This window comes from Coenobita brevimanus, chromosome 107, assembly GCF_032717465.1.
Source record: "Coenobita brevimanus isolate Jiangsu-jjx chromosome 107, ASM3271746v2, whole genome shotgun sequence".
NCBI classification, from domain to species: Eukaryota; Metazoa; Arthropoda; class Malacostraca; order Decapoda; family Coenobitidae; genus Coenobita; species Coenobita brevimanus.
In genome coordinates this window covers 23548540-23568062 of record NC_137060.1, presented here as the reverse complement: position 1 = coordinate 23568062, position 19523 = coordinate 23548540, and the positions used below count along the sequence as shown (strand labels likewise).

At 41.5% G+C, this 19523-nt stretch overlaps 1 protein-coding gene across 1 annotated transcript; it reads right to left on the bottom strand.

Moving 5' to 3' along the window:
• Positions 1-23: 23 nt before the first annotated feature.
• Positions 24-14646, bottom strand: LOC145416728 (sodium- and chloride-dependent glycine transporter 2-like). Its single transcript, XM_080285657.1, has 13 exons — positions 14505-14646; positions 13377-13508; positions 12842-12999; positions 11721-11782; positions 10879-11011; positions 9579-9713; positions 8393-8621; positions 5384-5496; positions 5048-5176; positions 3751-3850; positions 1691-1848; positions 481-645; positions 24-215 (listed from the first exon to the last, which is right to left on the bottom strand). The coding sequence occupies exons 1-13, from the start codon at positions 14644-14646 to the stop codon at positions 24-26; spliced, it is 1848 nt and encodes a 615-aa protein (XP_080141783.1).
• Positions 14647-19523: the final 4877 nt, after the last annotated feature.

Genomic DNA, 19523 nt, shown 5'->3' with positions numbered 1-19523 from the left:
AAGCAGATTAAAATACCCTATGTCTAAACCCCATCCACAGGCTTCATGGGCACCTCCTCCGGGATGGGATGGCGCGGGGCAGGGGCACAATCAGCGTCAGGGTGGTAGTAACGGTAAGGTAGGGGGTGGTGGGCACAATACTCCTGCCACTCAGCACGGTGGGATTCCAGAGCTGGACCCCACTTGGAGGATGGACTGATACACTTCATGAAGCGCTGAAAAGAAAACAGTTTGAGTGTTTCTTTAACCCCTTCAGAGAAAAAAAAAAAATTTCTTACAGCACCAAGCATCATCATCACTCTACACCAATTTGCCAGCTTTACATGAGATAGGGAGGTCCAATGCACAGTTCTTTGATATCACATTATACTTAAATTTCTCCCCTTCCTCTCCTTCTCAGTACCAAGTCAATCCTTTTTGCGTTCCTACCAGCCTCCACTCCTCCTCAGTGTCTAATATCTCTCTCTCACTAACCTCTGTGAAGGATCCCTTAGCACTGACGAGGTAGATGAAACAGTAAACAGGGATGGCTAGGACAGACGATAAGGAGAATATCCACCCCACTACCTGTGCCCACGCTGGCATCACATAATCCCCAAACCGCAGTGGCGACCCTCTCTCCATGCAGTATGAGATGAGCAGTGTCTGGGGTGGGCGAGAAGTGAGTGAGGTATAAAGTAAGTTTTCATTTAACATTGTTGATGTGTTTCTAAAGATTACTGTGTAAAGTAAAAATAACTTCGAAAGAGGATTAGTCATTGTCATTTTCAGCTTTATGTCCGTTCACCTGATAACACTCCTCCACCTTGCTCTGTTCTGTACTATCACTTTAGTAATACCTCTAGACCAAAACTCGGTACACATCACCTCATCCCATGTTTTCCTCGGTCTACTTCTCCACTGAAAGCCCAGTACAGTACCTCTTAACTTCTACATCTACCCTGGTTCATCCACTCCACATATCCAAACCATCTCAACCTCCCCTCTACTTCAAGCTCCATGTGTTCAGCTCCCAGCTATCTTGTCCATTCATCTAAGAATATCCTGTCATCCAGCTTTCCCTCACAATGATCCAATGATTCACACTTCCTACCATTCCAGTCTAAATATTTTCTCCCTTTTCACATCTGATGTTTCATTGCCATTCATTAAGACACTCTTAACACAGGCAACAAACACATCTGCAGACACTGAGAGCACTTCTGATGTCAGGAGAGGTAACAATTCTCTGAAATTTTCCAACCACTATGCACCCATACAATGGTACTCTCCCTCAGTACTACCCTCTGCACTGAAGAATAACCCACAGTAACAAAATTATTGTACAATCACTGGCAAGTCATTATTTACCACCACCTAATTTAACCCAACCCAATTTAACCTAACTGTACCTATAGTTGTGGTGCGTGACTCTGAGGTTGTTATTATCGTGCCCTGGCAACCTACCATTCAAAAATGTGTCTGATTTCGTGTATAATATGAGACGCATGTGATTCGTGTATAATATGTTCGTGTATAATAATGTTCATGTATAATAATATTCGTGTATAATATATTCGTGCATAATAATATGATTCGTGTATAATATGATATGAAATCGCATGCACTTTTGAATGGTAGGTTACCAGGGTACGATAATGACAACCTCAGGGTCGTGCGCCGCGACTATAACAACCTAATCTAAAATTACTTTAACCTGCCATAACCTAATGTGACCTAGCATGCCCTGTTCTGACTCAACACTAACCAGAAGCGCAAGGGGTGTGATGTATGTCCAGGCGATGAACCAGAAATAGCTTATTGATTGTTGCAGCATCATCTCCAGGTCCCTGAACAGCCGACCCACTCCTGTCAATGTAATCATCAGTGTTAGTTGTCAGCACAGTAGTAGGCTAATAGCAATACCACTGTCAAGATTATCATTACCGTTACTTTTACCATCATCATTACCAGTTTCTCAATCATCATGATTATCACTGCTTTCAAATGATACGGTAATTCATATTGGTCAGTAGCAGCATCATTACTACATCCACCATTACCATCACATCATCAGCAACAAAAAAGAAAAGAATATGGCCAAACCTACATTCACTTGTCATTATCCCTTCCAGTATGACAATGCCTTTTTTATTTATTCTTGCAAAACAGACAGATAGAACACAGACAGATATAAAGAACAAAGAAAGGAAATAAAAAAAAGCTACAAACAATTTACAGATAAAACAGAGATTCTGATATACAGGCATACACAGAGATAAGAGACAAACATAGATATACTGTAAATTTGCTGAGACAGACAGACACATTAATTGCTAAAATGGCAGATGGATGGACAGAGGTACCCCCTAAAACAGAGACTGAGGATGATAAACATAAACATAGGAAAACAGATCCACAGCAACATATATACATAAACACAGACAGATAAGTAGACATATAGGCAGACAGACAAGACAGACAGTGGAGGGAGAGAAATGGACTGCAATGTGGAAAAAGAAGGAAATGTGGACTTAGAAGAAGAGGAAGGATGAGATAAGATTAACATTCAGGATGGGGAGAGGAGGATGTGCTAGTTTAGTTTACTCTTGCTGCCTCCAGACAAATTCATTCAAGTAAGGAAAGGCCTCTCATGCTGAATGATTTAATGAAGGCTGTATCTAACTCCTCCAGTTCTCAAATTCTCACTTTAACTGAATAAAAACCTCAGAAAGCAGTAAAAACAAAGGAAGATGTCATCCCAATGAAGCGGTTAAGAAAGGAGAGAGAGGAGGAGAGAGTGGTAATGGAGGAGGAAGGTAAGGTGGGAATAAAAGAGAAAGATGATAAAGTGAGATGAAGCAGTGGGTGTAGGGGAGGGGGGTAAGGAAATAGAAACAAAAGGAGAGAAAATGGAGAGGAGGAGATAATGTTGGAGGGAAGGGGAAGACTGAAATGAAGGGGACAGAAAAAATGAAGAAGAGCAGAGAAGATGACAATGCAGGAGGGAAGGGGAAGGTGGGAATAAAAGGGGGAAGGAAGCTGAACAGGAAGGGAAGAGAGGGAAAGAATGATATGGGAAGGAAAGGGGAAGATAGGAACAAATGGGAGGAGGGAAGAATGAAATAAAAGGGGAAGGGAAGAATGAAATAAAAAGGGGAGGGAAGAATGAAATAAAAGGGGGCAGGAAGAATGAAATAAAGGAGAGGGATTATGAAAGATGAGATGGGAAGAGGAGGAAAGACTGAAGCTGGAGGGGAAATAAAAAGGGGAAGGGAAGATGTAAGACAGGAAGGTGTGAGAAGGACAGGGCAATAATGCTGGAGGGAAGAGAATGATAGGAATAAATGAGGGGAGGGAAGATGGAGAATAAGAAGGGGAGAGGAAGACAGAATAAAGGGGAGAGAGAAGATGAAGGAGGGAAGACAAGGAGATGATGATGATGGAGGGGCCTAACCATCTGCACAATGGTATTTTTGTTTACAGGTATAATTCATGTAGATGCGCTACCCAGAGAGTCAATCCTCTGACCGTAGTTAAAATGGGATGCCAAACCCCTTTCATGTGCTCCTGTATACATAATTCGATAATGATAATGATTATAATAATAATAATAATAATAATAATGTATAGAAGTAACAGAGAGAGGAAGGTACAAAGAAAGATATTGAGGTCAGCAATATTCAGTACTTGCCCAGTGTCATAAACATATTTTTCGTTTGCAAAAAATAAATAAATAAAATAAAATACAACCAGTAACACAAAACTAACCATAAACATAGATGAAACTGACAAGCATAAGCAGGGTGGTGAGGAGGATGGTGAGGTCCACACTAGTCTGGTCCATTAACATCAACACGTAAATCCCATTCTGTAAAAGAGGTAGAGATTTAGGAGTACTGGTACAGAATAATATACATACTTCCCACACACATTACATGAATAACCTTTCCAAACACAATAATACTGGGGTGGAACAGATTGGAAATAGACTGTGTGAACTGGTGTGCATAGGTTTCAAGTAAACATGAAAATGTCATATTTTGCAGCAGAAATTAATGAGACCAGCTCACTTTCTCATACATAACTAGATAAAGAACAGCCAAGTACTGAAAAGGGACACCATACTTTCCTGTGGTAGCACCAATATAGCTGATGGGTTATATGAACATCCCTCCTACCCCAAAGGAGGATGGTGGACCGCACAAGGGCAACTTCAGCCTGCAGTCCACTCTGCTCATATTCTGATTACCACGAGGCCACAAGTACCACAATAACAACAGAGACACTCGTTCAACAAAACCTCAACAAAATATCTGTAGGGGAGCCTGGTACAGTACAACTAAAGTAAGTACAGCCAGATATATCTACTGCCACCCTTCCACTGGTCCATCTTACCTCACCCCAACACACAGGTGGGTTACAACTTAATCAGGGGAGTGTCAGGTGTATGAGGGGCATGGATATGGGCTGAAATGAAGCTTGCACTGTACCTTCAATTGATGTAATAATGACCTCTCCCCCTGTCCCTTAAACACACACACACACACACACACGAAGTTAATTAGAAAGTATGAACAAAACCTGATGATGTGTGCTGCAATTGCAGGTAATTAGCAAAGATCAATATATCTCTTCCTCCTGTGATCTCTCTCTCTCTCTCTTTTTGAGGAGGGGAGGCAGTGGAGGGGAGGGAAGGAAGAAACAGTCCCAGGCAGCTGAAAAGTGAGTAAACAAGTGGAAGTGAGTAAGTAAGTGAGAGAGTGAGAAAGTAAATGTGAGGAAGTGAGTATGTTACCCCAGCACACATTTCCAGGCTGCCAAGGAAGACAAAGCTACAGACACTGAGGGCTTGTGAGCAAGTGAAAAGTACGAGTAAGTGAGAGAAAATGAGTGGGTGAGTGAGTGAGAAAGAATAAGTGAAAGAGGATGTGAGAGAGAATATGAATGACTGAACCGTTCAGCAGTGAGAGAAAATGTTAGTGAATGAACGAAGGAATAAAGGAAGAGAGGGAGCGAGGGAATAAGTGAATGAGTGACTAAGTGAAAAACAGGGAAAGAATCTTACCCCTCCACACATCATGAGACTTCCAAGGAAGACAATGCTGCAGACCGCAAGGGCAACAAACTCCTTCTTGGGCCGAAGGTAGGGCCAGGCATCAACGATCGACACAACCACTGCCTCCATCTGCACAAACTGAACAGAAAAAGATAGTTATATGAACATGAATTGCTACCTATGTATCCCTAGTCACATCTCCATCTGTAAAAGTGGGGAGAAAAAGGATGTTGAGAAGAATTTCTATTTATCTCTATGCTATCAGTAAACATCTCTATCTTTCCATCAGCACAAACTGAGGACAAAAAGAAATTAAGAACAGAGGAGACCAAGGCTTATACTTACGCAGGAGTCGAGGCCGAGGAGGAAGAGCATGATGAAGAAGAGAGCAGCCCACAGGGATGCCATGGGAAGCAGTGCTATGGCTTCAGGGTAAGTGATGAAGGCCAAAGCAATACCTGGGAAGAGGTCTGGGTGAGGAAAGGGTACAGGGATACAACTACACACACATTTCATTAGCATTACCATCCAGATGTCTTTTCCCACTGATATATGGGGTAAGGTTGGGCCCAAAAACCAAGAAAAAGCTTAACAGATTGAGAAGTAACCAAAGTACATCAAATTAAATGCTCCACACTCTAATTTAATCACCATTCAAGCCTCCCCAAACCTGGATCCACCTCACAGACATGCATGCATACAAAGAAAAATCATGCCATCCTTCCTCTTAAAGAATCCCCATACTGAGGTTGGTCATGGTACACCTGATGTTTTCTAAGGACTGAGAGCTAAACCAAGTGCTACAACCAAGTAGTTACCTCCTAAGAGCAACTGGATGCTATTGGGAAGGGAGGTATAAATGCAATATATACACATCATATTAATTTGTGTGCAAGAAAGTAAGGTATGGAAACTGCAGAAACTAAGGAACTGACAGGAGACTGAATTAGTTGAACAAACTGTAGATGAACTCATAATGCACACACATAACAATCAGATACCGTAATGTTGTAAACACAACCCCGTAACCTTGTGCACACAGACCCCATGATTCCATATGGTAGTGTAATGTATTAATGTGTAATGTTGTGTAGTGGTGTGGCAGTGTTATAGTGCAGCAGAAGGCCTATAAAAGGTAACGGAGCCAGCCCATCCCTGAATCTCATCTTTTTTATGTTTCTGTCCAGAATCATGCTGTCTGTTCTTCACTCTATGAAAAATAATTTCATCCATACTAATTGCTCTCAACTCTCCTACTCCATTTCTTCCCGCTCCTTCTGGCACCTTGCAAATAACCTTTCTAACAACTTTACTTCATCATCCTGCCCTCCATTTTTCCACTCTGATGACTCTGTAGCTCTTTCTTCTACTGATATGGCAGATCTCTTCACTCAGAACATCTCCAATTCCACCTTAGATGAGTCCAGTGTTGTTCCTCTATCACATCCTCCCTCTGACTTCCTCATGGTTGACATTAAAATTTCTTCAACTGATTTATATTCTGCCATCTCTAGCCTCAATACTAACATGACATATAGGCCTGATGGGGTCTCTCCTGTTGTTCTCAAGAACTGCGCTTACACCCTATCTAGGTAAACTCTTCCACCTTTGTCTGTCAACTTGTACCTTTCTTTCTTGCTGAAAGTTTGCTCTTATTCAGCCAATCCCAAAGAAGGGTGACCATTCCCAACCCTCTAACTATTGCCCAATTGTTTTAACAACCTGTGTCTCAAAAGTTCTCGAGTCTATTTTTAACAACAAATTTTAAAGCATCTTTCCTATCACATTCTTTCTGATCGTCAGTATGGGTTCCGCTGGGGACACTCCATTGGCGATCTTCTCACCTGCCTTTCAGATTCCTGGTCATCCTCCTTTTCGGACTTTGGCGAAAGCTTTGCCGTTGCACCTGACATTTCAAAGGCTTTTGATCAAGTCTGGCATAAATCTTTAATTTCCAAACTGCCCTCTAATGGTTTCTATCCTTCCATCTGTGCCTTCATCTAAAGCTTCCTTTCTGGTTGTTCTATAGCTGCTGTTGTTGATGGCCACCGTTCTTCTCCTAGATCTATCAACAGTGGTGTTGCTCAAGGCTTTGTCCTATCACCAACTCTCTTCATTTTATTCATCAATGAAATTCTAAGCTGCACATTTAACCCTACCCACTCATATGCTGATGATTCCCTGATTCACCTCTCCATTCACTTCCTGCAGCGTCCATCTCAGCAGTTACTTCAACAAACAAGGGATGAGGCTATGGCACACCTAATGTCTGACTTGGCTCGTATCTCTGACTAGGATAAAAGTAATCTTGTTGTTTTTAATGCATCAAAAACTCAGTTCGTACACCTATCAACCCGTCAAAATCTTCCACAGGAGTACCCACTAATGTTTAATTATATCTGACTCAATCCTGCATCATCTGTACTGTACTTGGGGTTTCATTCTCTCGGAATTTATCTTGGAAAGATCATATTACATCTCTGGTAAAATCTGCTTCCAAGAGATTAGGTGTGCTACGCAAACTCCATATCTTCTTTACCCCTGAACAGTTGTTGACTTTATACACTAGTTTTATTCGCCCTTGTAGAGTACAACTCTCATGTGAGGGGAGGCTCCCCACATACAGCTCTTCTCAACAATGTGGAGTCAAAGGTTTTTTGTCTCATTAACTCTCCTCCTTTTACTGGCTCCCTTCAACCTCTGTCTCTTCACTGCACTGTTGCATCTTTATCTCTTTTCTATCGCTACTTCAATGGTCACTGATCCTCCGAACTGTCTGCTTGCATCCCTCCATCACTATGATGGGCATGTCGCACCCGTCTAGCAGCAAACTCTCAGCCCTTTTCTGTCCAGCTCTTTAATGCAAGAGTTAACCATTACTCCCAGTCCTTCATTTATGTAACAGGTCATCTCGGGAAATGTCTCCCTGTCTGTACAGTATTTCCTACTTCCTATGATATCCAGTCTTTCAAACGCAGTGTGTCCAGGTCTCTCGAAATGAACAGATCTTGAATATGGCTCTCTGTTGTATTGTTTTGGAAGGAACGATTTGTGGGCTCCTGGTCTTTGCTTCCTTCTTCCTTGCATTTAAAAAAAAAAAAAAAAAAAAAAAAAAAAAAATATCCTACCTGGTCAGCCACAAACCTGAGGAGAGAGAACAAAACTAATCTAACAGAAATGAATGTGGTAGCACTGATGATGGGAACATCCACCACGTCTGATAATGCGCTGTGCCAGAACTTATTGAGGAGTCCCATGGTGTAGTGTAATCTAGTTTAGTTTAGTGTAGTGTATGTAGTATAGTGAGGTGCAGTGTAGTGTAATGCTATACTGTACAGTACCGTACAGACTCACCAGAAGTGGTTACATCTGCCACATGGGTCCCAAGCTGATTTGCCAGGAACCCAAGGACGGAGAACACAACAAAGCCAGCAAATATGGACGTGGCAGCATTGATAATGGGAATGGCCACCACGTCTGCCAATACGTTGTGGTGGAACTTGCTGAAGGACCCCATGGTAACCAGTGTACCCCATCCCGGACCCAGCGAGAAGAACACCTGGACCGCTGCATCAACCCACACCTGATGAACAGGAAGGGGGAGATTTTAATTTCTGACATAATTCATAGACAATTTTTCACACCACTTAAGGCATTTTCTCAAACATTTACAGGCAGGCCTCAGTCAATCAACTACAAGGGGAGATCAGCTTAGGTGAGATATTTTTTGAACTGGCAGAGTTATATACAGTTCGCCTGCACAGTACACGTGATCACAGTGCGTGAATCACATAGTACCTGAGTGACCAAAAAATCATAACTATAAAACTCTGAATGCGCGAGTTTAGCCCACAATACACAAGGCGTCGGAACCCTTGCTATTTAAGTCCATCAGGACTGTCGTCTACCGTTTTTAAGGTGACTGACCATATTTCTGTTATTTTAGCTGTATCTGTAGTATATGTCTTAAAAATTTTCCCTTTATTATATCTCTAAGGTTAAAAAAATATCAAGGATTGAGGGGTCATGCCCATATGTTATTTTTCCCATAAGATTATGTATTCACTGTACACAAAATCACAATGCACGAGGTCGTGAACTGCCCATCCACTCATGCACTGTGCGAGTGAACTGTACAGCCTTCATTAATCCATTAAGAACTAGGGTTTCTCCTATACTGAAAAAAAAATGTCTAAAATTAATTATTATAGTTTTGTGCCCCAGGCTTATCTGGACATGAACCCAATGGACTGCAGATGAGGATGCTCTTCTGCAGTCTGCCATCCTTGTTTTGGGATGTAAGGAGGAAGCTCAGGAATGTTTGTAACTGGGAAGCAAAGCCACCCATTTCATTTGTGGAAAGTTACTTACGAAAAGGTCTGTTGAGTTGGTGTACATCAGTGATGAAGTGCATTCCACTCAAGATGGCAATCAGTAATTATAATTTATTGTGGACTTAACTAAAAAAACGACATAAAAAAGCCTTATTAAAATGATGATGAACTATAGCCATTGTGGAAAGCTACAGTACTGTACTCACACGAGGTTTGCCAAGTTTGTAGAAGTCTGGGACGATGAAGTAGAGTATTCCATCCCATGCACCAGGCAGTGTCACACCTCGTACAAACAGCACCCCAAGCATCACATATGGGAACAGTGCTGTGAACCACACTACCTGGGGAGGGGAAGGGGGGGGTGGAAAGGTTAGGCTAGTGATAAATGCACTATGAAGGTTTGACTACCTGGTAGGTGTATCTAAAGGCCATCTCTCATGAAAACTTAAGATATATCAGCCTACTCCCATGGACAGTATTACATGATCAAAAACCCTCCAGTTACCTCTTGGGGATGGAACCGAACTTATACAACATCCTCTACACAACTAAGATATACTCATTACTAGATCATTAGTCAATAGCTCAGAGATTACCTCAATTTACCATCTGAGTTTCACAGAAACACTTAGGCACTTCAATCAGGACATTCGACAACCTTCTTTTGCTAACAGAAATCCCAGTAGTCTGAAGATTATATGCCATCCTGAGCCTTAAGATGATGATTATATGTACAGTCAGCCAAGGTCCCGAGTGATCCACCTCATGGCAATACATAGCTATTGTGCCATCAACATGTGGCACATGAGCACTTATATGTGTATCTGTGTTACTGAGTCCATATTTGGAAATCTTTCAAGCAACCAATCATCTCCCTTTGTGAATCATGAGACTCGCTGAGTTGTCAGCTGTGAAGCAGCGGTAAGTCTATCTATGGGTGGGTCAAGCTGTTGCCGATGGAAGGGCAGTCAATGAGGTTAAGATATTACCATATTTGATGATGGTGATATATTACATTCTGGTTAAGTCATCATGACTTGGAAGTGCAAGATTTCTCATACTGAAGAGTTTAACTCTGGTTGCAAATATAACTTAAAAAATTATAGATCTTATATATCATCATCATCATCATCCAATCCTGTGTTGTCCCATAAAGAGCGTAGAAGCCCATGGCATTTAAGATGAGAGCAACCAGCCTTACACATCCCTGAGTGGCATTACATGAGCAATAAACCCGAACTGCCCCTTGGAAACCTGCACAGGCTTAATCTGATTGGAGCACCTTAATTACCCACTAAACCACCAAGCACCATAATTTGGTTGAATGATTACCATTCCACATTGAGTGCACCGCTTCTCATTGGATCTTAAGTAAAGTATGCAATATTGCACTTATTGTATATGTTATTTGTTGTTTTCCAGATACCCTCGACAAAAAATCACACAATACATACACCTTATATGCAATACCCCATCTCTCTCTCAGTTAGTGCACATCTTCCCTACCTTTCCTACAACTTTAACCCCCTTGAAGATACAGAGGAACACAACAGCATTAACCACAAAGGATGCCAACACTAAACTCCACACCATATCTCCTCCATCTTCTAGTCCACTGGTTACATGGAGAATCTTGTTGCTGTAAGGGTAGAGGACAAGGATTGAGTGATATGAACAAGCAAATTATGGAATATGCATTGTAATTTTTCCTTTTCTATCATATATGTAAAATGGACAGGGAATGTATGCAGAAAATCTGTGGGGTATGTACACAGCCTTCTTGCTGCAGGGAAAGAAGACAGGGATAGTTGGTGAAATAAGTAATCTATTTAAAATATACAGGCAGTCCTGTACAAAATACAGTACAGTATCATGTTAGCCCAAGTAAAAAATTAATATCCATCCATCCATCATCCATTAATTTATTGTTCCAACAGGATCATAGGGTCCCAGGATCAGGTTACTCCTTGTACTCAGGGCAAGGGTTAACAGCCATAGTGGCATTAAGAGAGCACTAAATCCCAACCATCTCTCAAATGTAAAACCTTATGAGCCACATCCACATGGAGTATCTCAACACTTTAGACCAACATGCATTCATCTCTGCATTTGGTTACAATGTAGCTTATGGTTCCTTTTTACAGGAAACCATTTGACTTGTCACTCACTGTATAGCCACCTGATGGTAGAACTGCATCAAGTGAGTGAATGGCTGGCCACCCCTTCTGGGATTAAGGCATCAGTACACAGAAAGATACAGATCAATAAACATAGTGGATGGTAGATCCCTCAAAAACCTATTAAAAAACTAAAAATACAAAATCACAACCACCCTCCCAATTACTTACTAGAAGAACTCATCAGCAGGGGAGACCAGGCTGCCATTTAGAACCACATCAGACGTGTTCCGCTGCAGAAGATGAAAGAATAGATTAGAAGCATTATATATTGATTTGTCTTAAAATCAATGAGTACAATGGCATATACTTGTACTGTACTAAAAATGCAAACTATACCCATTTTACACCAACCTGGTCCATAATTTCACCCTTTTGAAACTTATTTCACATCCTTGTCATTGCATCTCTTCGTGACTATTACAGCACAGTATTACTGTACTGTAGTCTGTTATTAAAACTCAGCAATCACGATGGGGAGAGAGCAATTTCAAGCCATGTTGGAGTAAAACGGGCAGGAGACACATGTAGTGTGACCCATTGCACCATTTAATGACCACTGTTCATTAAAGCCAATGAAAGTTTGGTGGGCTTCGTGGAGTTTGTTACATCCAAAATCCGCTATATCGGGGTACTTTGAACTACTGTATTTCAGTTTAGGAGAGACTACTGATATACTCTTTTTCCTTCAACCTGACTTTGCACACTATTTCATGTGGCTCAGTGGCAGAAAAAGACACTACAGTACAGTACTATGATTCTACATCCTTTTAAAAGCACATCTCCATGACACATCAGTCTAATGTTAATCTAACATTACAGCTCAGCATTGATGATGGAGAAATGGCAGTTTTAGACCATGTTAGAATAAAAAGAATATAGTGAACTGACTAAGAGATGCCAGTTGGGGGCATTAACCACAGCATACAAGACAGCAATTAACCGAGGAAAAAATGAACTAATTATTGTATACTTCTTTTACTCTGACTTGGTCTAAAACTGCCATATCTTGAGCTTGAATACTGAACTGTAACAAAAGATTAACACTGGAAAATTATTCTGTTCACAAAGGAGTGCCACAGTACTGTTTCATTTTATTAATGTTAGCACTGTCTAATTTATACCATTCATTCATTTCATACTCCCACTGCCATACCCACACCCACACCAGTAGACTGAGCTACACACTAGACACCATTAGCTACATTTCTAGTGAAGTCCTATTTACAAGCCTTCCTGTATATAAACTAAACTGTATCTTCCTTTCATTTCACACCTCTCCACAGACTCACCAGTGAACAATATGGCGTGTTCCATTCGTTATCACAAGAGTTCCATGGAGGATGATAGTTTGTTATCGAGTACACAAGGTAGACAAGAGGATAGGCCACAATCATGGAGTAGTAGAAGGTGGCTATCACACTCACTAGTAGGCTTGCATATCCTGATCCTGCAGAGAAGGAAATGTGGGTTAGTGTACAGTGAATGATTGAAAAGAAGGGGAGGGACGATGATGACACTGGTACCAGATTAATTTATGGATGCAGCCCAAGCCTTGGAAACATACTCTACTTGTCTGACTACATATATTGTTATAAAAAGTACACTGATATTACACAAGGTTTCCAAAAGTACAATTAACTCTAGATGGACAGAAATCTCACTTAAACAATTACCAGTAACTACTCTGGCCTTTCAAATCATTTAAATGACTGATAATCAAACACTATTTCTTACAGTCATTAAACTGCTTTTGATTGGGAGGCTGCCAGAGATCAAGCAGGGTGAAGAGCCACCATTTGGTGACCACAGCTGACCTACACCTACCCCTGAAGATGGGTGCCACATTGTAGACAGTAACACAGCCTGAAGAACTGAACTGGCCCAGGGAAGACTCCAGCAGAAAGAGTGGCATCCCAACCACAAAAACCATCACTATGTATGGAATGAGGAATGCACCTGGAATGAAATAGAATAGTGGTTAGAGGAGAGGAAACAGAAAAGGAATGAGAGATGGAATGGAGGCAGAGGGAATGTTGTTCTAACAAAGCAGTGTGGGAGATGGAAGAAGGGAAGGACTGAGGACGGAGAGGAGTGAGGGATGTAGGAATGGGCAGGAGAAGAAAAGAAAGGAGTGGGGTGCGAGGAGAGGAGGGATAGGATGGGAGAAAAGACTATAACTGAATATGAGACGAAGGAAAGAGGGATGAAATGCAGTACAGAAGGATAGAGGGAAGAGATATGAAAAGAGAGGAAAGAAGGAAGGTTGGGGGAGTGAGAATGGAGGAACTAGGAGGGATGGTGGTACAGAATGAATTAGGGACAGAGAGAATGGATAGGAAGGGAGAAAGTGCTGAATGTACCAAAGTAGAAGGGTCTGAAGGAACTCTATTTTGATGTCTAATAAATTATACAATGTATACTCGTGTCCTCACAAAATTTAACATAATTTACAGTGAAAGAATGAGAGAAAATGTGGCAGGCTATCAGTGTTAGAGAAAATGTTGCCACATTATAACTAACTGTAGCACCCAATATGTTTACCAAAAATATCATTCTCATGTACACTTTCTTGCTTGGGCTTCAGTGACATTTCCTGGAGAGTTGGAGCTTGTACTAAACAGTTGTCTCTAAAAAATAAAATAAAAAAATACTCTGGCATACCTCTAACTCAGAACCAGAAACAAAATTACAGTATAATAAAAAGACAAAGCTCAGCACTGTAATCTTGTAACAATAAATCATTTTGGCCCTAAGCTCATCTGAAACATGAACTCAGTGGACTGCACCCTAAAGTTACCTTCCTCCTTCAGGTCATCAACCTCCTTTAGGGAATAAGGTAGTGGTTGAGGGATGTTTGTATAACCAGGCAGTTGAGCCACCTGGTTATATCAGTGCCACCACATGAAGGCATCCCTCTCCAGCACCCCTTTCCAACAATCATAAACCACTCACCTCCACCATTCTTAAAGCAGAGGTACGGGAAACGCCAGACATTGCCAACCCCCACACAATAACCAGCCAGGGACAGAAGGTAGTCCCATCTGCTAGACCAGTTACCCCTCGTCTGAATAGCATCTCCATTTTCTTCCTCCATCTTGGGAGGGGGAGTATGCACTGTGAAATCAAAACAAGGAATGAATTCTTGTTTTATCAAGTTCTTTTCCTGTTTATAAAAGGAATTACTGCTTTATTTTCCTTTTATCATGTTAGTTTCTTGTTTCAGCTTCTTTCTCTTGCTTTTATTCTGTGTTTCTTCCCTTTTGTCCTCTCTCTTTCACTACTTTGGTTATTCTGATTTGCTCTTTTCCTGTTGCAATGGCTATCCGTCACATTTATGTATTTTGTATTCTTTTCCGTATCTTACATTTCTTCTCTACTCTAAGTAACTCTTTTCTTTTTCTTGTATGTCTCTACCTCCATTCCTTTTTTCTCTCTTCCTCCTCTTGTTCGATGCCTTTTTCTCTCTCTTCCTAGCCTCCTCCTTTTACTGGATGCCTTTTCTTCCCTCTCTCTCTTCACTTCCTCCTTTCCTCTCACAAGTCTCCAAGCTCCTGCAAGTCAAACACACTTATAAATAAAAAGAAAACATGTAAAACAAACAATATTCTTAATATCTTCAACTGCAAACATCACAAACTGTTAAGGGAAAAAAAAGTGTGTGTGTGTGTGTGTGTACCATGCTTATACTACTGTGTGGGGGGGGGGAAATCACTGTTAATGTGTGTCTGTCTGTCTGTTTGCCTGATGTATGCATGCATGTGTGCATTTATATTTCATGTGCATGAATACTTATCTGTATGTATGTATGTATGCTGCAGGGCAGAATTAAAATTTCTTGAGGTAATTTTAACCCCAAGGAAGGTTCAACCCAACCTCCCCCCCCCCCTTTTTTCAAAGGAAGGTTCAACACACATTTTTTTTTTTTTTTGCTAACTTATTTCTGCCACTGTTGGACGGATTTAATCAGTCAAGAGAACGCCTCTGCGAGTGGTTGGGTTCATGGAATATTTCGTTCTGCAGGGGCTATATTCTTCTGAAATTAACGACCTAAAACTGACATCTCTCCACCCTGAATGCTGGACTGTAATTAGAGATTAACATGAGAACATGGCGCTTGTCACAAAGAAATGCTATGGCAAGAACGTAGAGCATTACCACGGTCTTCTCTGCTACTGAACTGTAGATGAGAAGGGTAAAAAACCTTTGCCAAATTTAGGCAAAAGAATTATAGCAACGCTCGACGTTAACAACTGCATCACGATATATACTTATATGCTACCACAGTCACGCGATTTCATATTATTTTTTTAGGCCGTTCTCTCGAACAAAAGGGTTAAACCGTGATCCATATCAGACATTGAGAACGCACGTGCGCGCAATTACTAGAAGTAAAAACTAAGTTTTAAAAAAAGCACAGACCGACATCATGTCAGATAAGAGCTTACAATGGATTCTCTCACGAATACCACCATGTGTGTGTGTGTGTGGGGGGGGGTGATATAGTTAAATCCTTCCTTTGTCCTCATACTTCTCTTCCTCCTTCCACTTCTCTTACAAGGCCATTTCACTTAGGCACAGTACTACAACCATTATGTAATAGGGTCATAGTCTGAATGAAGCCTCCCTTCTCTCCCTCTAGCACAACATCCTGACCTTGGCTTAATCTGCTAAAACTCACATAGATTCGTTCTCTCTCCCCCTCCTCTCTCTCTCTCTCTCACACACACACACACACGCAGTCAACATCCTGCTCTCATTTTGCAGATGTGTAATATACGATTCTTAGTCTACCACAGAACTGCAACAAGAGATCAACACTGGAATAAAGGTGCTGGTCACGAAGAAGTGCAGAAGGGGACGTAGTAGCACTCTTATTCTGCCGCAGAGCCAGGGGAAATAAGGCAGAAAAGGGCAAATATTTGGTCTATTTGAAGTGACCGAATTATATGTAATTATCATGAGCCAAAGGCGCCATAGGTTTGTCGATGCCGGTATTTGCTCGCTTTATATCTTTGTAAAAATTTCACTTCCAAAAATAGGACCTTAGAATGCGATAACTTTAGCTGAGAGAGAGAGAGAGAGAGAGAGAGAGAGAGAGAGAGAGAGAGGAGGGGGAAGTGAAGAATAAAAACCGGAAAAAGAGAATTTAAACTTTGATTAAGACGTACCATAGTGTAAGAGAAAATGATAAAAATCTTGAGAGAGAGAGAGAGAGAGAGAGAGAGAGAGAGAGAGAGAGACCGTAATGTAGAGAAGACTGGAAAAAAGCTGAGAAGAGGAAGTGAAAAGAACTGACAAAAAATGATGGAATAGGCCTGGATAGGATAGGTTACAATATTGTAGGCCTGAGTGATGGATAGTGTTTCGTCTAGGTAATATTAGACTACTCTCTCTCTCTCTCTCTCACACACACACACATACACACACTTGAAGCTGTCCATTTACTACTAAAGACGACGGCTACTATACTCACTAGGATGGTGTGCTTCTCAGTCTTTGGTGCTAACGTGTGTGACTGCAAACCAATTCTGGATCCGCAAACTTTGCCACACATTTGGCATGCCAAGTCCGGGTTTGCTGGAAGAACTGTTTTAGTTGTGCCTCCGTTGTCTACGCTCTTCTCTGGACAGGCTCTGATATAGAATCCAGATGAATGGTTCCTTCACTGCAGAGGGCTCGCCATTGTTTTCTGTCAAAGTCACCGAGTTCAAGATATTTGGGTATGATGGTTCCCGTGGAGGGCACAACACACACACACACACACACACACACACACACACACACACACACACACAGAGTCTATAAATCTATCTATATCTGTCTACACCACAACCTTATTCTTCCCTCATAACCACTTTATTTCCCACTGCATTCATTAATCAGAAATCTTCCCATGTTTACTTCGAGTTCTTCACAATGCATTTCTTATTCTTTGCTCATCTCATTCTTATTTCCACTTATTGTTATTCTTCTTTATATTTCATGCCATAGTTAATAATTAAGTTCCGTTCCTTCTGCTCTTTATTCCACTACTACTCACCTTTTCTTACACATCCTACTGTTATTGTCACCTCATGCATTTCTTACATTACAACTTACGATATTTATTTCCAAATCAATCATGTTTATGTCCAGTTCTTGTCACTCATACGTCTACTTCTCATTCATAATAACACACACATAAAGATAATGCAGACAGTTCATGCAGTTCTCTCGTTCTCTCTCTCAGTAATGTTGACAGATGCCACGCTTACCGGGGCCCATCGGGAAATTAAACAGGCTGAGAATGACAGAGTACTGTAGCTTGTTGTTGGAACAGGAGGAAATCTTTGTGACCTCTCTTTCCCTAACTCTTACCTCACCGTTCTTCTAATTCCCTTTACCTCCTCATCTATCTCCCTCAACCATTTCTCCTTTCCCCCACTTCTCCCCAATCATTCCCTCCTTTCCCCCACCTCCCCCTGCCATCCACCCACCTCCTCCTGCCCTCTCCCCCACCTCCCCCTGCCCTCTCATCGCCCTCACCACCTGCGTCATTATACTGCGTTATCGATTATCGTCATTTTATAGAAATTTGGCAGCTGCAGTTGGAAAAAAAAAATAAAATCATTGTAAACAGTGAGTAATGAGAAGGCGGGTACAGTTGGTCCCTTGGTTGTGCTGCCAGATTCTTAGCCCATGTGGCTGGGTCAATGTACAATAGGTTTGGTTGAGGATAGGTCTTGGTTAGGCAGAGAGGAGAGGAAAAGAGGAGAGGAGAGAAGAGACGAGACGAGGAGGGGACAGTACAATATAGCACAGTACAGTACAGCCGAGCAGGGCAGAGTACAGCACAGTTAAGTCCAGTCGAGTAGAGTATACAAAAGAGGGGAGGGGAAGAAAAGTGTACAACAAAGCAGAGCAGAGTAAAGCAGAGTTGTATTTTTATTCCATCATCAGGGTTCATTTGCTGGTAACTTAAAAGGGTGACTGCAGTGAAATAAATGTTGAAAATGACAGGAGCCACGACACATCCTTGCTTTACGCCCACATCCACACTGAAGGGTTCGGATTTGCTCCTATCTACGGACACACGAGCATTCATGTTGTCATGCAGACTCTTTCTTCATGCTGGTAATAAATTTATTTGGAACTCAAAATTTTGAAAGAGCATTTCATAAAAGTTATCTGTTGACAGTGTCAAATGCTTTCGCAAGATCGATGACTGCAGTATATAAGTCACGGTTCTGCTCGTGGCATTTCTCTTGTAGATGTCGGGCAACAAAGATCATATCACAGGTATTTCGTTCCTTCCGAGATCCACATTGTGTTTCAGGGAGTGGACTCAGTCAAATGTTTTATCAGGCTAGATAACATTACCTTGGCTAGTACCCTTTCTTCTTGAAAATGGTTACAGTATCAGAAGTAATTCAGATGGAATCTATTCTTGGTTGCAGACAGTCAGTATGAGATTATGGAGGCGCTGGTGAAGTAACTGGCCATCCTCTTTGATCAATTCATATGGCATGCCATCAGGACCAGGACTTTTATTTTTTAGAGATCATATGGCCTGAACAGTTTCTGTAAGCGTAGCTGGGACATCAAGATCGGCCACTTGAGAGGTATTTGGGATGTTATCAAAGAAAATATGCCCCACCGAGTTTCGTCCATTCAGTAAGGCACACACACACACACACACACACACACACACGTGCGGCCCCATTCTTGTACACGGCATCCCTGTCTTGTGGCCGCTCCTACCCACTCACCTCTTAAGTTACAAGAAGGGGGTGTGAGAGAGCTGGAGAGAAAAAGGCACGAAATACGATCTTTCTTACTTTCTCTTCTCTCCTCCCTCTTTTTTCCCGTCCTTTCCTGCCTTCATTTTACCACTACTCCTTTTGTTTCATTTTTTTATTAGCCTCACACACACACACACACACACACACACACACACACACACACACACACACACACACACACACACACACA

Coding starts and splice junctions, on each gene's coding strand:
- LOC145416728 (XM_080285657.1), bottom strand. CDS start 14,646: ATGGAGGAAGAAAATGGAGATGCTATTCAGACGAGGGGTAACTGGTCT. Junction 8,622..9,578: donor ACAAACTTGGCAAACCTCGT/GTGAGTACAGTA, acceptor CCTGTTCATCAG/GTGTGGGTTGATGCAGCGGT. Junction 5,177..5,383: donor TCCTCGGCCTCGACTCCTGC/GTAAGTATAAGC, acceptor TTTTCTGTTCAG/TTTGTGCAGATGGAGGCAGT.